The sequence below is a fragment of the Bicyclus anynana genome, chromosome Z (genome assembly GCF_947172395.1).
Source record: "Bicyclus anynana chromosome Z, ilBicAnyn1.1, whole genome shotgun sequence".
Lineage (NCBI taxonomy): Eukaryota > Metazoa > Arthropoda > Insecta > Lepidoptera > Nymphalidae > Bicyclus > Bicyclus anynana.
Window position 1 is genome coordinate 4,409,699 of NC_069110.1, and position 16,681 is coordinate 4,426,379.

The 16,681-nt window shown below is 35.7% G+C and overlaps 1 protein-coding gene across 5 annotated transcripts in view; it reads left to right on the forward strand.

The window, feature by feature from the left end:
* Positions 1-16,681, forward strand: part of LOC112042892 (galactose mutarotase) — a 64,292-nt gene that overhangs the window by 31,497 nt on the left and 16,114 nt on the right. For 3 of the 5 annotated variants that reach the window (XM_024078079.2, XM_052890486.1, XM_052890487.1), the window contains exons 2-7: positions 10,684-10,857; positions 11,072-11,364; positions 12,137-13,808; positions 14,499-14,592; positions 15,058-15,221; positions 16,008-16,217. In XM_024078079.2, the coding sequence (XP_023933847.2) occupies positions 13,539-13,808; positions 14,499-14,592; positions 15,058-15,221; positions 16,008-16,217 (738 nt within the window). In that variant the 5' untranslated portion in view covers positions 10,684-10,857; positions 11,072-11,364; positions 12,137-13,538. Of the gene's footprint in view, positions 1-10,683; positions 10,858-11,056; positions 11,365-12,136; positions 13,809-14,498; positions 14,593-15,057; positions 15,222-16,007; positions 16,218-16,681 lie in introns of those variants that run through there. The other 2 variants (XM_052890485.1, XM_024078081.2) reach the window with 2 other exon arrangements.

Consider the following 16,681-nt stretch of genomic DNA (forward strand, 5'->3'; position numbering starts at 1 on the left):
AAATGCAAAGCAATTATTTTATGATGTTGAAAATATTGAGAAACAATCATAGGGTAGTTGACTCATATCAAATATAATATAGACAATATTAATTTCGTATAGTACATGGAATAAGAGTCCGAAATATATCAGTATTAATTAAAACTTAATTTAAAAACCGGCCAATGCGTGTCAGGCCACGCGCAGTGTAGGGTTCCGTAGATTAGGACAGAAGATAAAAAAAACATCCTCACTTTACATGTAGTGAAGGAACCCCAATTTTTTCAATTTTATTTTTACCACTTTATAGACGTAATAAATATACATACCCTTGCCAAATCTCATATAACAAAATAAATATAACAGACTCTGAGTTATCGTACTGACTACTTTATCTTTTTAATTAACAACGGAATTAGTATGCAAGTTTCGATTTCCAATTACGTTTTTTAAGTTGGTCGTCTATTACTCTTTAAATAGCAATAGCTAAGTAGCCGTTTCAGTTTTTCTTGTAATTTCATTATATATTCTACTTTTGTTAATTTTTTCACGTATCTAGTCCACCGTTTAGCCGGTAGAGGGTGGTAACACTTGACTCTAACAAAAACAGCTTAATATTTTACAAACGGATCCCTAAATCGATATACGTTGGTACAAGACCCCTTACAACTTTCAAAGACCTATCTAACGATACCCCACACTATGAAATAAACGAGCGAAACAAAATCAACCCCACTTTACATGTAGGAGAGGTACCCAAAAACATATTTTTCTAGATTTTATTTTACAACTTTGTTTACATTTTTAATTTACAAGTGCTCCTTGTGGACTACGGAACCCCAAAAATCATGTATTTTTCGCTGTCGTCCATTTTGTGCATGTTAATTTATTTAAATGTTACTTATTTGATGTACTACACATCAAACTAATTGTTATAATTAATACTTTTGTCAAACGCTCCGTTTATTTGTTATAGTGACGTCATGAAACAGTAATAATACAGGCCATCATGGCTGACAGGCTTTCTGGCTCGTATTGTCAAAAACATACTTAAAAACTAAAATTAAAAAATATGATATTCTTTTTTCCATCTAGTAGAACGATGACCATTTAAAAAAAAGTGTCAACTAGCCTATTTTGAAAGTTTTAACTGTTTAGTTAAAACTGTTGAACTGTTTAGTTTAAACGTTCCTGTGATTAAAAACTGAGAACTGTTTTTTTCAATCGTTTCGATTGAAATCTCGATTAGAAGTTAGATAAAACTGTACAGTTAAACAGCGCAATTAAAACTGAATGTGTGCGGCCCACATTACAATGCATTCAGTAAATTTTGTACCCGACCACACCATACACGAATATTACGTCCCGTCCTTTAGGTTACCTATTTCAAGCTTTTACTTAGTTTTACCAGTCCCGTGGTCGATCTGTAATCAAATTATGCAAGTTTAATTTGATCTACTACCTGGTTTTCGTACATGTATAATTTGATGACAAGCAATAATTTTATTATCTGACTAGCTGACGCCGCGCGGTTTCACCCGCGTAGTTCCCGTTCCCGCAGGAATACGGGGATAATTAATAGCCTATACCCTTTATCGATAAATGGGCTAAGAATTTTTCAAATCGGACAAGTAGTTTCTGAGATTAGCGCGTTCAAACAAACAAAGAAACTCTTCAGCTTTATAATATTAGTATAGATGATGAAGCTGGAAGGTGGCCATAGGAACTCCGTAATTAAATGATGCAACCCTATCGAGTTTGGATTCATTTGATTTGTCTTAATGAGTACTTTATACTAAATGGTAACCAGTTTTTAACTTTCAAGTTAATTTAATTAACAAATAATAACAAGGTATTAATTTTAAAAAAAGGTCTTTAATGGTAGACTTATTTTAAAATTGTTACAAAGATACAAACACGTTTCACTTATTGTTAATGAATGTGCTATACAAAAATCTATCTTTATTTTAATTGATGACCACTATAAATAAACCCGTTAACTTGAAATGTCTTCCAAGCGAACACATGTAGGAGTATTTTCTCATGGTGTCGCACTCTTGAAGGCGAACAACTTTTTTTTTTATTCCATACAAACAAGTATTATCTGTACTATTCAAAACTTTAATTGTCTGCTATAAAACTGTAGGACCGGATTAAACATATTATATGAAACTTCATTATATGAAGTTCATGTTATGTATTTTTTGCCGCATATTAGAAATCACCTAATTTTTAGTTTTTAGTATTTTATTTATCTATAACTAGTGACGTATTAATTAAAGCCGTTTCTGAAAAACCATGGGAAGGAATTATTTTTAAATCTTAAAACTTTAGGATTTATAAATAGGATTTAATCGGCTTTAGTTAGCACTGTGTTGGTGCACACTTTCAAAATAATCAGAAGGTAGCACATATGATGTGATTTTTCGCTTTTTAGTTTATTTTAGTGATATTGAAGACAAATGTGACAAATTTTCTGTTTTTAGTGTGTCCTAGCTTAACGAAAGCGCCACAGTACGGGTAATTTCGTTATTTTCATTTTAACACAAAATTACTGAACCGATTGTCATGAAAATTAAATTGGACCAACCTGGAAGTATATTCTTTCAAACAAAGAAATAATTTTCAAGATTGATTAAGAAATGACGAATTTATGAAATACCAAACATAAAAAAATACGCGTCGAAATGAGAACCTCCCCTTTTTTAAAGTCGGTTAAAAATGAATTATTCCCATATACTTTGTAGCTATACAAAAACTTTTCTTCTACATGTCGCAAGCCTTTAGCAATTTTATTAATTCGATTGTCCCTGTGGATTCTTGCATTGCGATGTCTATTAACTAGTTGGTAACTTGTATCCTTTTCTGTCAAGTCCTTTAAATAACATTTATTATTTTGCGGTAGGTCTTTAAATCGATTTATTTTTAGTATATTATTACCAATTGCTAAGTACGACTAGCTATAAAGTTCGAAGTAAGTTGGTCAGGCTCAGGTCAGGTAACGCAGCAACCGTCGTGCGTTAGTCGGTTTACTGCTTTTTCACCTACTAGCGAGCATTCGCGACTTCGTCCATCTACATACCTCCTTAATCTGGACCTCTAGCAAAATCCGTCCGTAGCGGATGTCTGCTAACTAAAAACTACCTCACTATCAAATTTCAACTTTGTACGTCAAGCAGTTTTCGTGATTTGTTGACCTTTAGCTTCTAATTTTTTTATTGAGAAAGAATACAATAAAGAACTTAAGCTAACTTATCCTTATAACTATACAAATCATGGCCACGTGGAATGGTGGCAAGAATACTGGCTGCATTTCCGCGCTGGACAGCCTGGCTGATCCTTTGCGCAAAAAATGAGCCAGCCCTTCTGTCACCAGTCGAGGCAACTAGCCGCGGTGAAATGATTCGGTAAAATTTTTTGGCACTGCGACTCCATGACACAAGGGTATCCGCTTCTAAATATATTATTTTGATAAATAAAAATGTTCGTTCGCCTCACTACTGTCACTACGCTCGAGTCTCCAGTCCACCACGCTGGCCCAATGCGGATTGGCAGACTTCACACACGCAGAGAATTAAGAAAATTCTCTGGTATGCAGGTTTCGTCACGATGTTTTCCTTCACCGTTTGAGACACGTAATATTTAATTTCTTAAATGCACACAACTGAAAAGTTGGAGGTGCATCCCCGGGCCGGATTCGAACCCACATCCTCCGAAATCGGAGGCCGAGGTCATATCCACTGGGCTATCACGGCTCTAATGAAAATGTTACTTATATAAATTGAGTTGGCATCCAACATATTTGCTGTCACGTTCGCAAGCAAAACATGACGTTACCTACCTGTTTACAAAATAACGTATTCAAACAGCATTTCGGCGTGACTTGTTCATTAGTGCACTTGTCAGGACGCGGGCTGGGCGCTTGCTTCCGAGGGTTCGGGCCGGATGCGCGCGTCACGCGTCGTCGCGTCGGGCTTGCCTCACGCCTCACGCCAACCGTCAGTACCCAGCCCCTCTACTTGCCGGCCTTTGTTCACTAACAGCGATACGATGTCGTGTACAATACGATGAAAACTGACAATCGTTCCAATACTGAGGGCCTAGTGGCAGTTTGATACTGTTACTGTCACGTAACGTAAACGCGAATTTCTAAGGAATTGAAACAGCGCCATCTAGTGGCACTACTGCACAACTGTTTCAATTCCATATAAATTGAAAAAACGCGATGGTAACAGTATGAAAATTTTGAAAACTCCCACTAGGCACACTGATATTTTTTACGATATAGGTTCGGTTCCGTACTTATTTGCTTGGATCCTGCATGTTCTCCTACAAAATTTTTCCTTGAGGCGCTATGTAATCTGGAAATAAATTACTAACTCAGGCTCGCTATGATCTTCTATTACTATATTATTATGCCGTAATCGAATCTCATCACATAATATTATATCATCATTATCAACCAATATTAAGCTAAATATTCCTCCACGCTGGCCAAATGCGGATTGGTAGACTTCACACACGCAGAGAATTAATAAAATTCTCAGGTATGCAGGTTTCCTCACGATGTTTTTCTTTCACCGTTAGAGACACGTGATATTAATTTTTTAAAATACACATAATTGAAAAGTTGGAGGTGCATGCTCCGAACCGGATTCGAATCTACGCCCTCCGGATTTGAAGGCACAGTCACTGGGCTATCACGGCTCATAATAATATCATTTAAACGGCCAATATCTGAACAATTACGTATCGGACGCAGTGGATTAAAGCCTTAACAACAATTTAACTAACTATACGTTGTGTCACTTAAAATGAATGCCAATAAAGTTTTGTTGTCTTTTAGGGTATTTTCAATTGTTATTTATTTATTAATTTTTATTCACATTTCATTGTTAAGTGTTTTTTTCACACATCATTATTGTAAATTTTTTGTACTAATATGTATTGCATAAATCAATATTGCAATATAAATAACTTTGTTTAAATTACAAGTATAATAAAATAGTGCGATCAACGCACTATTTTATTTACTTTTGTGTGAAATCTACATGTTTATCTAAAAGTCGACTAGGCTTCGGGTTCGTTTTATTTGTCTAAATCTAAAACATTAATAAGCTTAAATTTTAATCATAAAAAAATCATAATGACTCTTAAGGGCTCCAAGTTTGCCATAGTTGTAGCAATATGCATATTTTATAAAATATGTGGTTGTAGGATAAATAGACAAATACTGCGTAGTATAATAGATAATTGAAGTTATGTAAAAGTAGTTTTAAGGTAAAAGTGAGATAGAAAAAACTTTCTTAGGGGTTTTCTATACTTTAAAAATTAAATACCGCTATATGGTTTAGTTCATTAGATGCATATTTTTCTAAACTATCCGATGGCACATAATAAAAATTTTAATAAAAAAAATACAACCGACTTCAAAACCTAAAAACGTACCCACTAAACTAAAAAGTGAAAAATAACATCATAATATGTTCTACCTGCTGATCAGTATGAAGGCGGTGCTAAGCCGGTGATGTATTAATTCAAGCCATGTGAGAATATCTTATAGATTTAGATTTTGCAGACAGTGTTGTTTCATGTGGTCCTGTCAGAAATGGCTTAAATTAAGACAACACCGGCTAAGCACCGCCTTCATACTGATCAGCAGGTAGAACATATTATGATGTTATTTTTCACTTTTTAGTTTAGTGGGTACGTTTTTAGGTTTTGAAGTCGGTTGTATTTTTTTTATTAAAATTTTTATTATTTTTCCATTTTTAGTGTAAAATTTCATCTCAAACGAATACATCAAACCCCTAATGACAGTCACAACTCATCTAGGTAGAAAGTTCTCAGCAATACGAATTAATCAAGGCCAAACACAAGGTAGTTACTGTAAACTGTTAAGGAGTTCCCTTAATTGTCCTTGGTCTTCATCACCAAACCCCTAAATGACAATCACAACCTATCTATGTGGAAAGCTCTCTTTAATACAAATTAATCAAGCCCAAACACAAGGTAACTGTTGTAAATCGCCGAGGAGTTCCCTCGTCTGTTTTATGGCTCCATCATCAGATCGATTTTAAACCTTCATGAAATAGTAGTGCTTAAAAGTACTAAATGGAAAAGTATACGAACACACTAGACACTCATATAATTTTCGAAAGTTCCCCTCAATTTCTCCAGGATTCCATCATCAGATCTTGACATGATGGCAATGGGACCAAATGGGGACTATACCGTTTCAAACAAAAAAAGAATTTTTGAAATCGGTCCAGGCGTCTTTGAGTAATCGGTGTACATACATAAAAAAAAAAAAAAAAAAAAAAAATACTGACCGAATTGAGAACCTCCTCCTTTTTGAAGTCGGTTAAAAAGTCAAATAAATGTTTTTTTTTGAGATACCGCTTTTGGGCTTAGCTGTATACTAAAAAATGGTATTACTGGATGTTCTTTTTGTGTGCCTTCAACTATAACAACCCAATTTACAAGCTTATTACTCATTTCAAGCAACCTCGGTGAAATTATACCTACACTTCAATTACCATTGACCGATTTTGTCGTAACCCAATCTCAGCCTACTGGCCTTGGTCCATGGTCCCTTGCTCGTGTGGTTCCGTGCTAATGCATCTGTGTACTGATACCCGAGATACGTAACCAAGCACTTTGTAACATGACACTATGTAAATCATACGTTCTAACCGTATAAATAGGTTAGCAAAGCTGGCGGAACTTGTACTATATTTGTATTTTTTTTTGACGGCCTCCGTGGCTCAGTGGTATGCGCGGTGGATTTGTAAGACTGTCTGGTCGACCGGGCCGATTGAGGTTTTCTTATTTGGTAGGCGGTACGTACGATGTCGCATAGAAACCGAAACGGGTGTGGATTTTCATTCTTCTCTTAACAAGTTAGCCGCTTCCATCTTAGATTGCATCATCATTTATTTTCAGGTGAGATTGTAATCAAGGGCTAACTTGTAAAGAATAAAAAAAAAACAAATTGTTTTTTATATCTAAGCGATAAGTAACTAAATTTTAAGTGGCAATTTAGTCCATAAGAGGTACTTCGTTTTCTTTCTTGGAGATGAAAAAAAATCCATTCGGACTTCTACAGCTTCTACAGCTTCGCCAAGGCATGTCCGGCTTGCACAAACTAAAGATAACCTCTCTTTAACTCCTGGTACAGCGCGAAATCGCTTTGCATTACTTCGTGCTGACTTTCGGGTTGTTTTCTCTAGCTCTCTCCCTTTTGTTTTCTCTCCTGAACTCTCTGATATGGGAGTACTTTTGCCATCCCACCTCGCTTGACAGCAAGCGTGAGATAAAGTTGTTTTGTGGAAAAATCCAGTAATTTTGTAATGTAATAAGATCGTACCATACTTGGCAACTTCGTTCATAACACTCCCAATGTTCCGCGCAGGGGGCGTGTAGCGATGAATGAAAAACCCACGACTGATGCACGTCTCCCGCACGCACGACTTCACACCCGCGCAGTCCTTCCTCCTGTCACCCGCATATAATGGGACTTTTATCAACGAATATGTCAGGCTATATATTAATGGTTTTGTCAGAAAATACGCCTGTTGGTTTCATCACGTCATCGAAAGCAATATATTACAATGCGTCATTGCTATTATTTCATACATTACTACCATTTCTTATTTATATACCTACTCTATTTATACTACTCGTAATCACCGCCGTCAAAAACTAAGCTGGGGCCCTTGGGCACATAAGAATTTGGGGCCCTTTTGGAATGTAAAAAGAGAATTCAATATACTTACTAACATTTTTTACTAAGTATGACCATTTAGGTAATCAAAACCAGTAACCAGGTTTTTTGGTTACGATTACGATAACGGTTTCTTTTGGGATTCCTATTGAGCAAAATCTTCTATTAGGTATATTCTTTAAGTCAATATTTTGAAGAATATTGATATTGTCAGTCCTTCGGGGCCCCCTGAGAATGGGGGCACAGGCCCCGTGTGCCCTTATGGTAAAATTTGCTCGTAATAGGTAAAGTTTATGATTTTGTGGATTTCTGAAGTTGCATGGTGTAATCTCTAGATCTATTGAACCAATTTTCAAAATTATTTCATCAATAGAAAGCCATGTTATATTTTATAAGTGTTTTACCCTCGATTTCCCACGGTTACGGGAACTACGCGAGTGAAACCGTTACTATGCGAAGTATTTAATAAGTCTTTATTTTGTATAAGTAAGCAATCATGCTTGATGGTAAGCGATGATACAGCCTATGGTGGAACGCGCGTGCCTAGATGATGCCTATTCACTCTTGACTTGAAGATACCCATATTGTAGGTGGTGGGGAAAATTATCTAGTAGCAAATAGGTACCAAGAAATTAGATATACGTGTCTCAAACGGTGAAGGAAAACATCGTGAGGAAACCTGCACACCAGAGAATGTTCATAATTCTCTGCGTGTGAAATCTGCCAATCCGCATTGGGCCAGCGTGGTGGACTATTGGCCTAACCCCTCTCATTCTGAGAGGAGACTCGAACTCAGCAGTGAGCCGAATATGGGTTGATAATGATGATGATGAAACAGGTACCAATAACTACTAACCTTAATATAAAACGAAAACTGTGATTTTTCTGCATCTTTTATAAACATGAAATACCTACAATTTCAAAAAAAAGCAACTCTGAACGAAGCTGACCCAGAAATTTTAAACGTGTGCATTTGGTAGATATTTATGTATACAATGTTTTTATACAATTACAACACATTCTGTTATTCAGTCTCGTTTTGTTTATTTGTACCGCTTTGTACCGATTTAATATTGTCCACAGTTTTAACGGATGTTGGTCAGTGGTTTAATTCAACGTTCTACTTTTGTTCTGTTATCACTGCGATAAGATTTCTTAAATGTTCTGAATTTATTGAGATTCATTATGTAATAGTTATTTGTCTTAATGGTGGATATCTGTATTACACGAGCGTGGTATTTTACCCGCGTAGTTCCCGTTATTGAGGGGGGAAGGGGGTATGAAATTTACCATAATATATTTGAAAACGGTTTAGTTCACGGCTGAACCAACTTTACAAAACAAAATATAAACAATTTACTAATGTATTTAAGTAAGGTGGAGTATAATGTATGGTGGCACGCTTATGATGAGTTAAAGTCATATATAAAGTCACAGTCATAAGTTTCTAACAATAATATAATTGGTCACGGTTTAGAGACAATGTTTGATGGATGAAAGGTGCAACTAACTATCATTTAAGGCTACTTTAAGGTCTTTTAACAGCTAGCTTTTCTATTGTTATTGCGTGATAAATACTTCCTGCTTGAAGCGACCGCACTATTGTATTTTACTATAAATTTAATGTAAACTATAGTCGTAACGTTAAGTATAATTATCGACAATTTAAATTTTAACTGACTTAAATTTAAATCTACAACGGACTATCCGATTACATACAGATTCTACTGCTAAAAACGTTGATGCTTCCAATGAAAATTTGATGGCATTGACAGAGCATGTTTCCTTCAATATTTTGTCTCTCTTGTGTTTGAAGGAAATCTCACGGGCCTTGACCTTAAAATCAGCTACATTTAAACTAAATTTCCGTCTGAGAATAATATTGGCATAGTTTATAACGACGGTATTCATTATAGGTAATCACATATAATCAAGCAATGATAATGTTAGAGCAAGGTGAAAAAATACTCCCACTTTATAAAGCACCGTGGGATGCCTTTGATAGTTAAGAAGTTCAAAGTGTTAACTGTTTTAGTATTTTAGCTCCCAAGTTTTTGCTGTGTGTCAACAAACATCACCTTATGAGGAATCCGTTACTTGATCTGTTTTTGTAGGCCATATTTATTCTGTTATGTGTAAACCATTTGATGTATCTCACGGTGCACAAAGCTCAATACAAGCATTGTTGACGATTAATGACGCAAAAATTGCACAATTCTATAAAACAAAATGCTCCAGCGATACTCACATGCGGCAAATTGTGTTCCGTCGTCATAAAATTATATCTTCTTTCGTCTAGACATATTATCTATGATGATAAGAAAGTAGGAAGCGATCGAGCTTCCGACTTTCAAAATACCGTTTCTCATGATTACTGCTGCTATTTGGAAAATTGTTTATGGGTGACTTTAAGTAAATATTTTGTTTTAAACATTCTGTGTTCAGTTATATAGTTGTTTTTTATTCGGTTAAAATAGCTTACATCTTCCTTTGCAACGATATACAATGTCACCAAAGTGGTTTTTAAGTAAGCTGTTTAGTAATTAACACAAAACATCAAATATATATCATCATATTAATTTATTGAATATAAGATACAAGACGTTAAAGTCATTTTAAATCAGTGTACTGCCATTATAATAGCAGAACAAACATTAAAGTTTTTTCTAGTAAAATAAGACAAAACACCAACAGACTCACCATTGATGATGCCACTAGATGGACCGAGGATATCAAGCGGGTTGCAGTGAGCCGCTGGATGCTGGCGGCTCGAGACCGTTGTTCTTGGAAGTCCATGCAAGAGACATATGTCCAGCTGTGGACGGCTCATGATGATGAAGATGACAATGATACCAACAGACAAGTTGGTACAATAGTCAAAAGTGTATTTTCCTAGTTGGCTAACTCAACTCAACAAATTATAAAACATATATTCGAGGAATTATAGTTAAAAATAATACTCTTATATTTTGTTGCAGGGTCCGGCAATAGTTGAGCAGAGTCCTAAGCTTCCAAGAAGTGATAGTTTAGAGCGAAACGGGGAATCTATGATAACACCGAATATAGCCGTGAAGAATGACGCTGACATTCGGCACACTGAAGTAAATGCCCTAAACATTGAGGTGGAAACTTTGCGGTGGCAACTGTCACAGGTAAATATCCAAATTTTCTGTTTAATGTATCTATTATTGCAGAATTTTTCACACAATATAATTTTGCCACTTTCAATTTGTGTTAAAGATAGGCATTGCGAAATGCTTTGCGCAACATTTTACTGGCTTTAAGCGAATTGAGAATGATGTCTTGCAATAATTAATACGATTCTGCTAACTTAGGAAATGCCAATTTTAGCGTAATTATTTTCAGACTGAGACCAACAGGCAGATGCACATTGCTTTACTTCAGCAAATAGTGACATTTTTGAATAGAGTCAAAGATCACATAGAGAGCCAGAAAACTGATGCGGAAATTCAACTGGATACTACACCGATTGACTTACCAAAGTCCCTAAACATGACTGACTTGCCACGAACCCGGTCAGTTTTCCATGTCAGCAGAAATGTAGATTATACTCTGAGCCCTACTAAGAAAATTAGTACAAGGAAATTCAGCAAATCGATTAGTAATGTTAACGGATCCAAAGACTGCAACAATTTTTGGTAAGTTTTATCAATCATAACAGTAAGAATTAAAACCAAATTTCACGTTTTCACGTTAAATGGATCTTGATTTATTATTGCAATTTTGCTTAGAAAATGCTAAGAGTATAATATTGCTGATCTAAACACAGGGTCCTAATGTCAGGTTGTAGTACTTATAATAATTATTATTATATTTTCACAAACGTCATTTCTTTTATATCACTACATAGTATAAAACAAAGTCGCTTTATCTGTGCCTATGTATGCTTAAATCTTGAAAACTACGTCTTTGTATTTTAACTTTTATTCAACGACAAGTTAGCCCTTGACTGCTATCTCATCTGACGATAAGTGACTATGCAATAGATAGAAACGAAGGACTGTAGGAAAAAAATAGCGATGACTAGCTGCGGTATGCGTTGTTACCTACGTAAAATAAATATGTACCTATACGTAATTTAATCTTCTAGGATAAAAAAGCCTACGAGTTAATCCAAGTCATAATCTATATCCATTCCAAATTTCATCTAATATGTTTCAGTAGTCGCGGCGTGAAAAAGTAACAAACATTCATACTAATAACCATCAGGGACAAAGAAGTAGCCTAGGTGTTACGTAAGAAGTAGTATCTATTTTCGTTTTAAATTTCATCACAATCGGCTTAGTAGTTGCAGCGTTAAACAGTAACTTTCGGGTTTATAATATTAATATATATATAACATGATTGAATGTTATTGAACAAAAGGTTATTATTTATTAAATTTCTTATGTACACATTTTCTTCTTTCAGGACTCCTTCAAAATTGTGTTTAGTATCAGAGGATGAGACAACCCAAAAGTTAACAGAAGAAATGTCCAGACTTATAACTCTTGCCAATACTGTTCTTAGCACCAAGCTTCCAGACCTTGCATGTTCCTGTAGTAGTGCTCGTGCTGATTCATCATTGCCATACACTAAGCCAATTAAAAATGATCAATCAAATGTACAAATAATATCCAAATCTTTGGATTCAATTGAAGAAAATGTAACCGATACTATTGCAATGGATACGAATTGCAATAACGAAACTTATAATGGCATAACTAATGAACTCGAAGATGTGAAAACAAGGATTTTGAGTGACTTTATAGTATCGCAATCTCCGATTAGTAGCGGACTGGAAAACGAATTCGCTGGCCTAAAGTTATTTGACCAAGAACATCCAAGTTCGGATAATGCATTCATCGCATCGTGCGGAGATGTTCAGAAACTTGATAAAATAAACGAATATGGTGTTTCTTCTAACTTCATAGAAGATGAGAGTGGCTTTTCATCGATGAGTTCATTTCAGGAGATAGGTATACCTATCATAAGCATAATACCACCGTCACCTTGCAAAGAAGTTGAATATTTCAAAGAGATTTCCGAAGCATCTGAAAAGTGGAACTCTGATGCCATTGAACTGGACAAACAAAGTGTCAAAGTGTTTTGGGTTTGATTTCATGTACACATTTTATGCATACGTAGGTATGCGACAACATAAGAAATCAAATTCTATGAGAATGGATATGATTTGCTTTTAGCCATTCTGTTTGTCATTAGTTATTTATTAAGTTTAAGACTAGCATGCTAACCTTGCTGATCATATTTATAAATAAAGATATTTTTGCAAGTTTTTTTATTTATTTATAAGAAAAGAGCTAAACTTAGAACAAACTCGTTAACGATTCTATTCCAATGAGTAATAATTGTCTTTATTAGTAGCAGTATTTTTTCGTACTATATTTCTCTCATTTATTTATTACTTCTTTTTTTTTAAATTTTTTCGTACTTATTATTATATATTTAAATAGTAACAAAAGGAGTATCACTATAGGTATCTTCAAATTAAAATCCATTTAAAATTACATTTTTAAAAATTATATCATCATCACAATCATCATCATGAATGTAAACAGTGGCGCTATGTTCTGTGATAGTCATTATCGTATTTTTAATCATATAAAATTTTTGTTTTTAACATAATATAACCTTCCTCGATTAAGACAATTTAAAAAAATATACAATATTTTACTGTCAACAGTTATTTCAAAATTTCCAAAGTACTTTTTAGACATCAAAATTCTTGTAAAACAACATATTTTTTTATTAAATATCTAAATTATTGTGTAAAAATAGCAATTTAAAGAAAAAAAGCGAAAATTATATTGCAATGGCTGAAGAAGCAGAGGAAAGAGCAAGTGGAGACACAGTGTCTGTAACAAAGCCTGCATCTGAGGATATAGTAATAAAAGTTCCAGATGTAGAGTTGCTGGTGGATGGTTTTGGCTTTATGCCAGAAGACGCTAAACTTCCACGAAAATCAAAACAATCCTCTAAATCTCTTACAGAACAATCGGTACACGATTCTTGTGCATCGAGCACTAATATTGATATCGTAAGGAGATATACTTGGGTAACAAAGAACAGAATGACAGTACAGGTAATGAATTTAGTTCTTTATATCCTAAATGTTAGGTACATTGTAAATTACTAGATCATAATATAGGCAATAGTTGATAGATACATTTCGGTGCCTGTCTCGATGGCCCAGTCAAAGGTCCCTATGGGGCTTTGAATTAAAAGCTCCTATGAACAAGCCCAAAGTAGTTCGAAGAGCGAAGAAGGATGTTGGGGTCCCAAGGTGCTGGAATAGCGACCCCGCACCGGAAAGCGCAGTGTTGGTCGGATTGCTGGAAACCGCTGGATGCTGGCGGCTAGAGACCGTTATGCTTGAAGTCCATGCAAGAGGCCTATTTCCTGACCAAGAGCAGTGGATGTCCATCGGCTGATGATGATGGTGATGTTGAACACACCCTGGATCTGGTGCTGCGGTGCCTGAGCGGTGCGATGAACGGATTTTCATAAAAGAAATTAATCATAATTCAAAAAGCAGTATCAAAATAAATTTATTTCAAGCAGGTTTAGTTTACAAGTACTTTTGTAACGTGAAATTGACTATTTGTAAAGACTGAAGCTTCGGAAGGCAGGTTTTGCTTAGAAAAGCCGGCCAACAACTCAACAATTGCTCTTTTTAAAAATAAAATTCAAATACTGCTATCTTAGTAGTTGATTAATTTAGATGACATTTTACTGATACTTATAATTATTATATTGAACATATTCCGAATAGATTATAACATACGGTGCTACCATAACAACCATTAAAGTTCCCGATAAGAAAGGAGTTCCTGATGACGTCGTAGCTGGATTCGATACTCTAGAAGGTAAAAGGTTTTTACTATGGTATGATCCTATGTAGAACCAAAGTTACTGTCATAGCTCAGCGAGTCGCGAAGCTGAAGTGGCGATGGAAAGGGCACATAGTGAGAAGAGCCTCAGGACGTACGAGTCCCAACGGACCCAAAGCGTCCCAAGGACAGGTCTCTGGACAGATCAACCAAGTTATTCGTAATTAAAAAAAAGTATTCAAAGGACCTAATATACTTTGGACTCAACCAGTTTAAGCCAGGCATCGCATTAATTAAACGGATTTTTAATTTTACGGTAGATTGGTGCGGTCCATACGATGCGGATCAGTGGACGCACTTGTATGACTTTCTATACAAAGAATACTACGATCCGTTTGATGCGATGCGTCCGATACCTACGATGCGTATCTGTGGATGTCTACCATTAAGCGGAATGTGGTTCTCCTGTCATAGATATAAATAAAAACATACAATACACAGAATATTTTCAACCGTCAAACCCATACTTCGGAGCAACCATAGGACGTTACGCAAATTACATCCGCGAGGGTACCGCAGTAGTGAAGCCATCCGGACGAGTGTACATGCTCAGTCAGAACCGAGGCCACAACCATTATAATGGAGGACGCGTCGGATTTGATAAGGTAATAAAAGCGTGTGTTTCATGCCTCGTTGATCCAGTTCCAGGATATATGGATTAACTTACTTTATATATGGCTTAGCTAACTTAGGTCCTGGCTTCACCTGGCCTATTCCCTGTGGTCTAGTAGTTCGTTTTCCAACCCATATTTGGCTCATTTCTGAGCTCGAATCTCCTCTTAGAATGAGAGGGTTTCGGCCAAATAATCCACCACGCTGGTCCAATGCGGATTGGCAGACTTCACACACGCAGAGAATTAAGAAAATACTCTAGTATGCAGGTTTGAGACACGTGATATTTAATTTCTTAAAATGCACCTAACTGAAAAGATTTGTACACGCCCCGCGTGTCTTCCGCTGGATTCGAACCCTCACCTTCCGGAATTTGAGGCAGAGGTCACATCCACTGGGCTATCACTGATTAGTTACCTAATATAATTAACATCAAATCAATAACAACCGCTTTTTTCGTATTCCCATAACTTCCCCCTTCCGAGTCCTTTAGTTAATTGGACCGTTGTATAGGCTGACATAGGAATCTTTCCTAGAAGATTCCTATTCACTCTTATGTAAAAGATTCCCAGGTTGTAAGAATTAAGAAATACTGACTCCGGGAGAGAGTTCCATACGCTAGACAGGCGTATATGAAACGAGGAAGTAAATCGCTTCGTAAAAGTTACACTTCTAGTAATACAACCTAGAACCGATTTATTAAAGAAAGATATTTATAATGAAATGGAAACCGTGTAGTTGGTAGATAAAGGTCGTAGGTTCATTTGTTTTTTAATTAGGTTAATTGGCGATCCTACGTGAATGGAAACAAAGTGGTTATGAGCCACATATCGGAAAGATTTAACGAAGGCTATCCTGGAACTGTCATGGCTCAAATAACCTTTGAAGTATCCTGCGATAATACTATCAAGATTGAAATGAAATGCACCACCAGTGAACCGACTATCGTTAACTTAAGCAGCGCGCTGTATTTCAATTTGGCTGGACATGTAAGTAATCACATATGACATACAGAACCACTGCCTTCTGTATCCGACTCTTGATCCAACAATTTAGTGAAAGCTTTTTTTTTCTTTTTTTTTCATCTCATCTGATGGTGTGTGAGGATGTAATCTGAGATAGAAACGAGCTAACTTTGTTAGAAGGAAGAAGAAAATTTGGCGGCCTCGGAGGCCGTCAAAGCCAAGTCAAGCTTCTTAAGATGTTGGTCGAAGCTTTTAGCTATAAGACTGAAACAACCACCGGAATAATAAATAATAGTTGACTCAACATTCCACATGGCGGTAATCTCGTGAGCAATTGCAAAAATTCAAAACTTTATGTATTACAAGCACTTTTAAAACGTTATGTCATAGTATAAAGTCAAAAAGAAGTCCAAAAACAATCAAAATCAAAATTAACTTGTTAAAAGTAGGCTTAGTTTATAACTTTGCACTTTTGCCACGTTATGTTT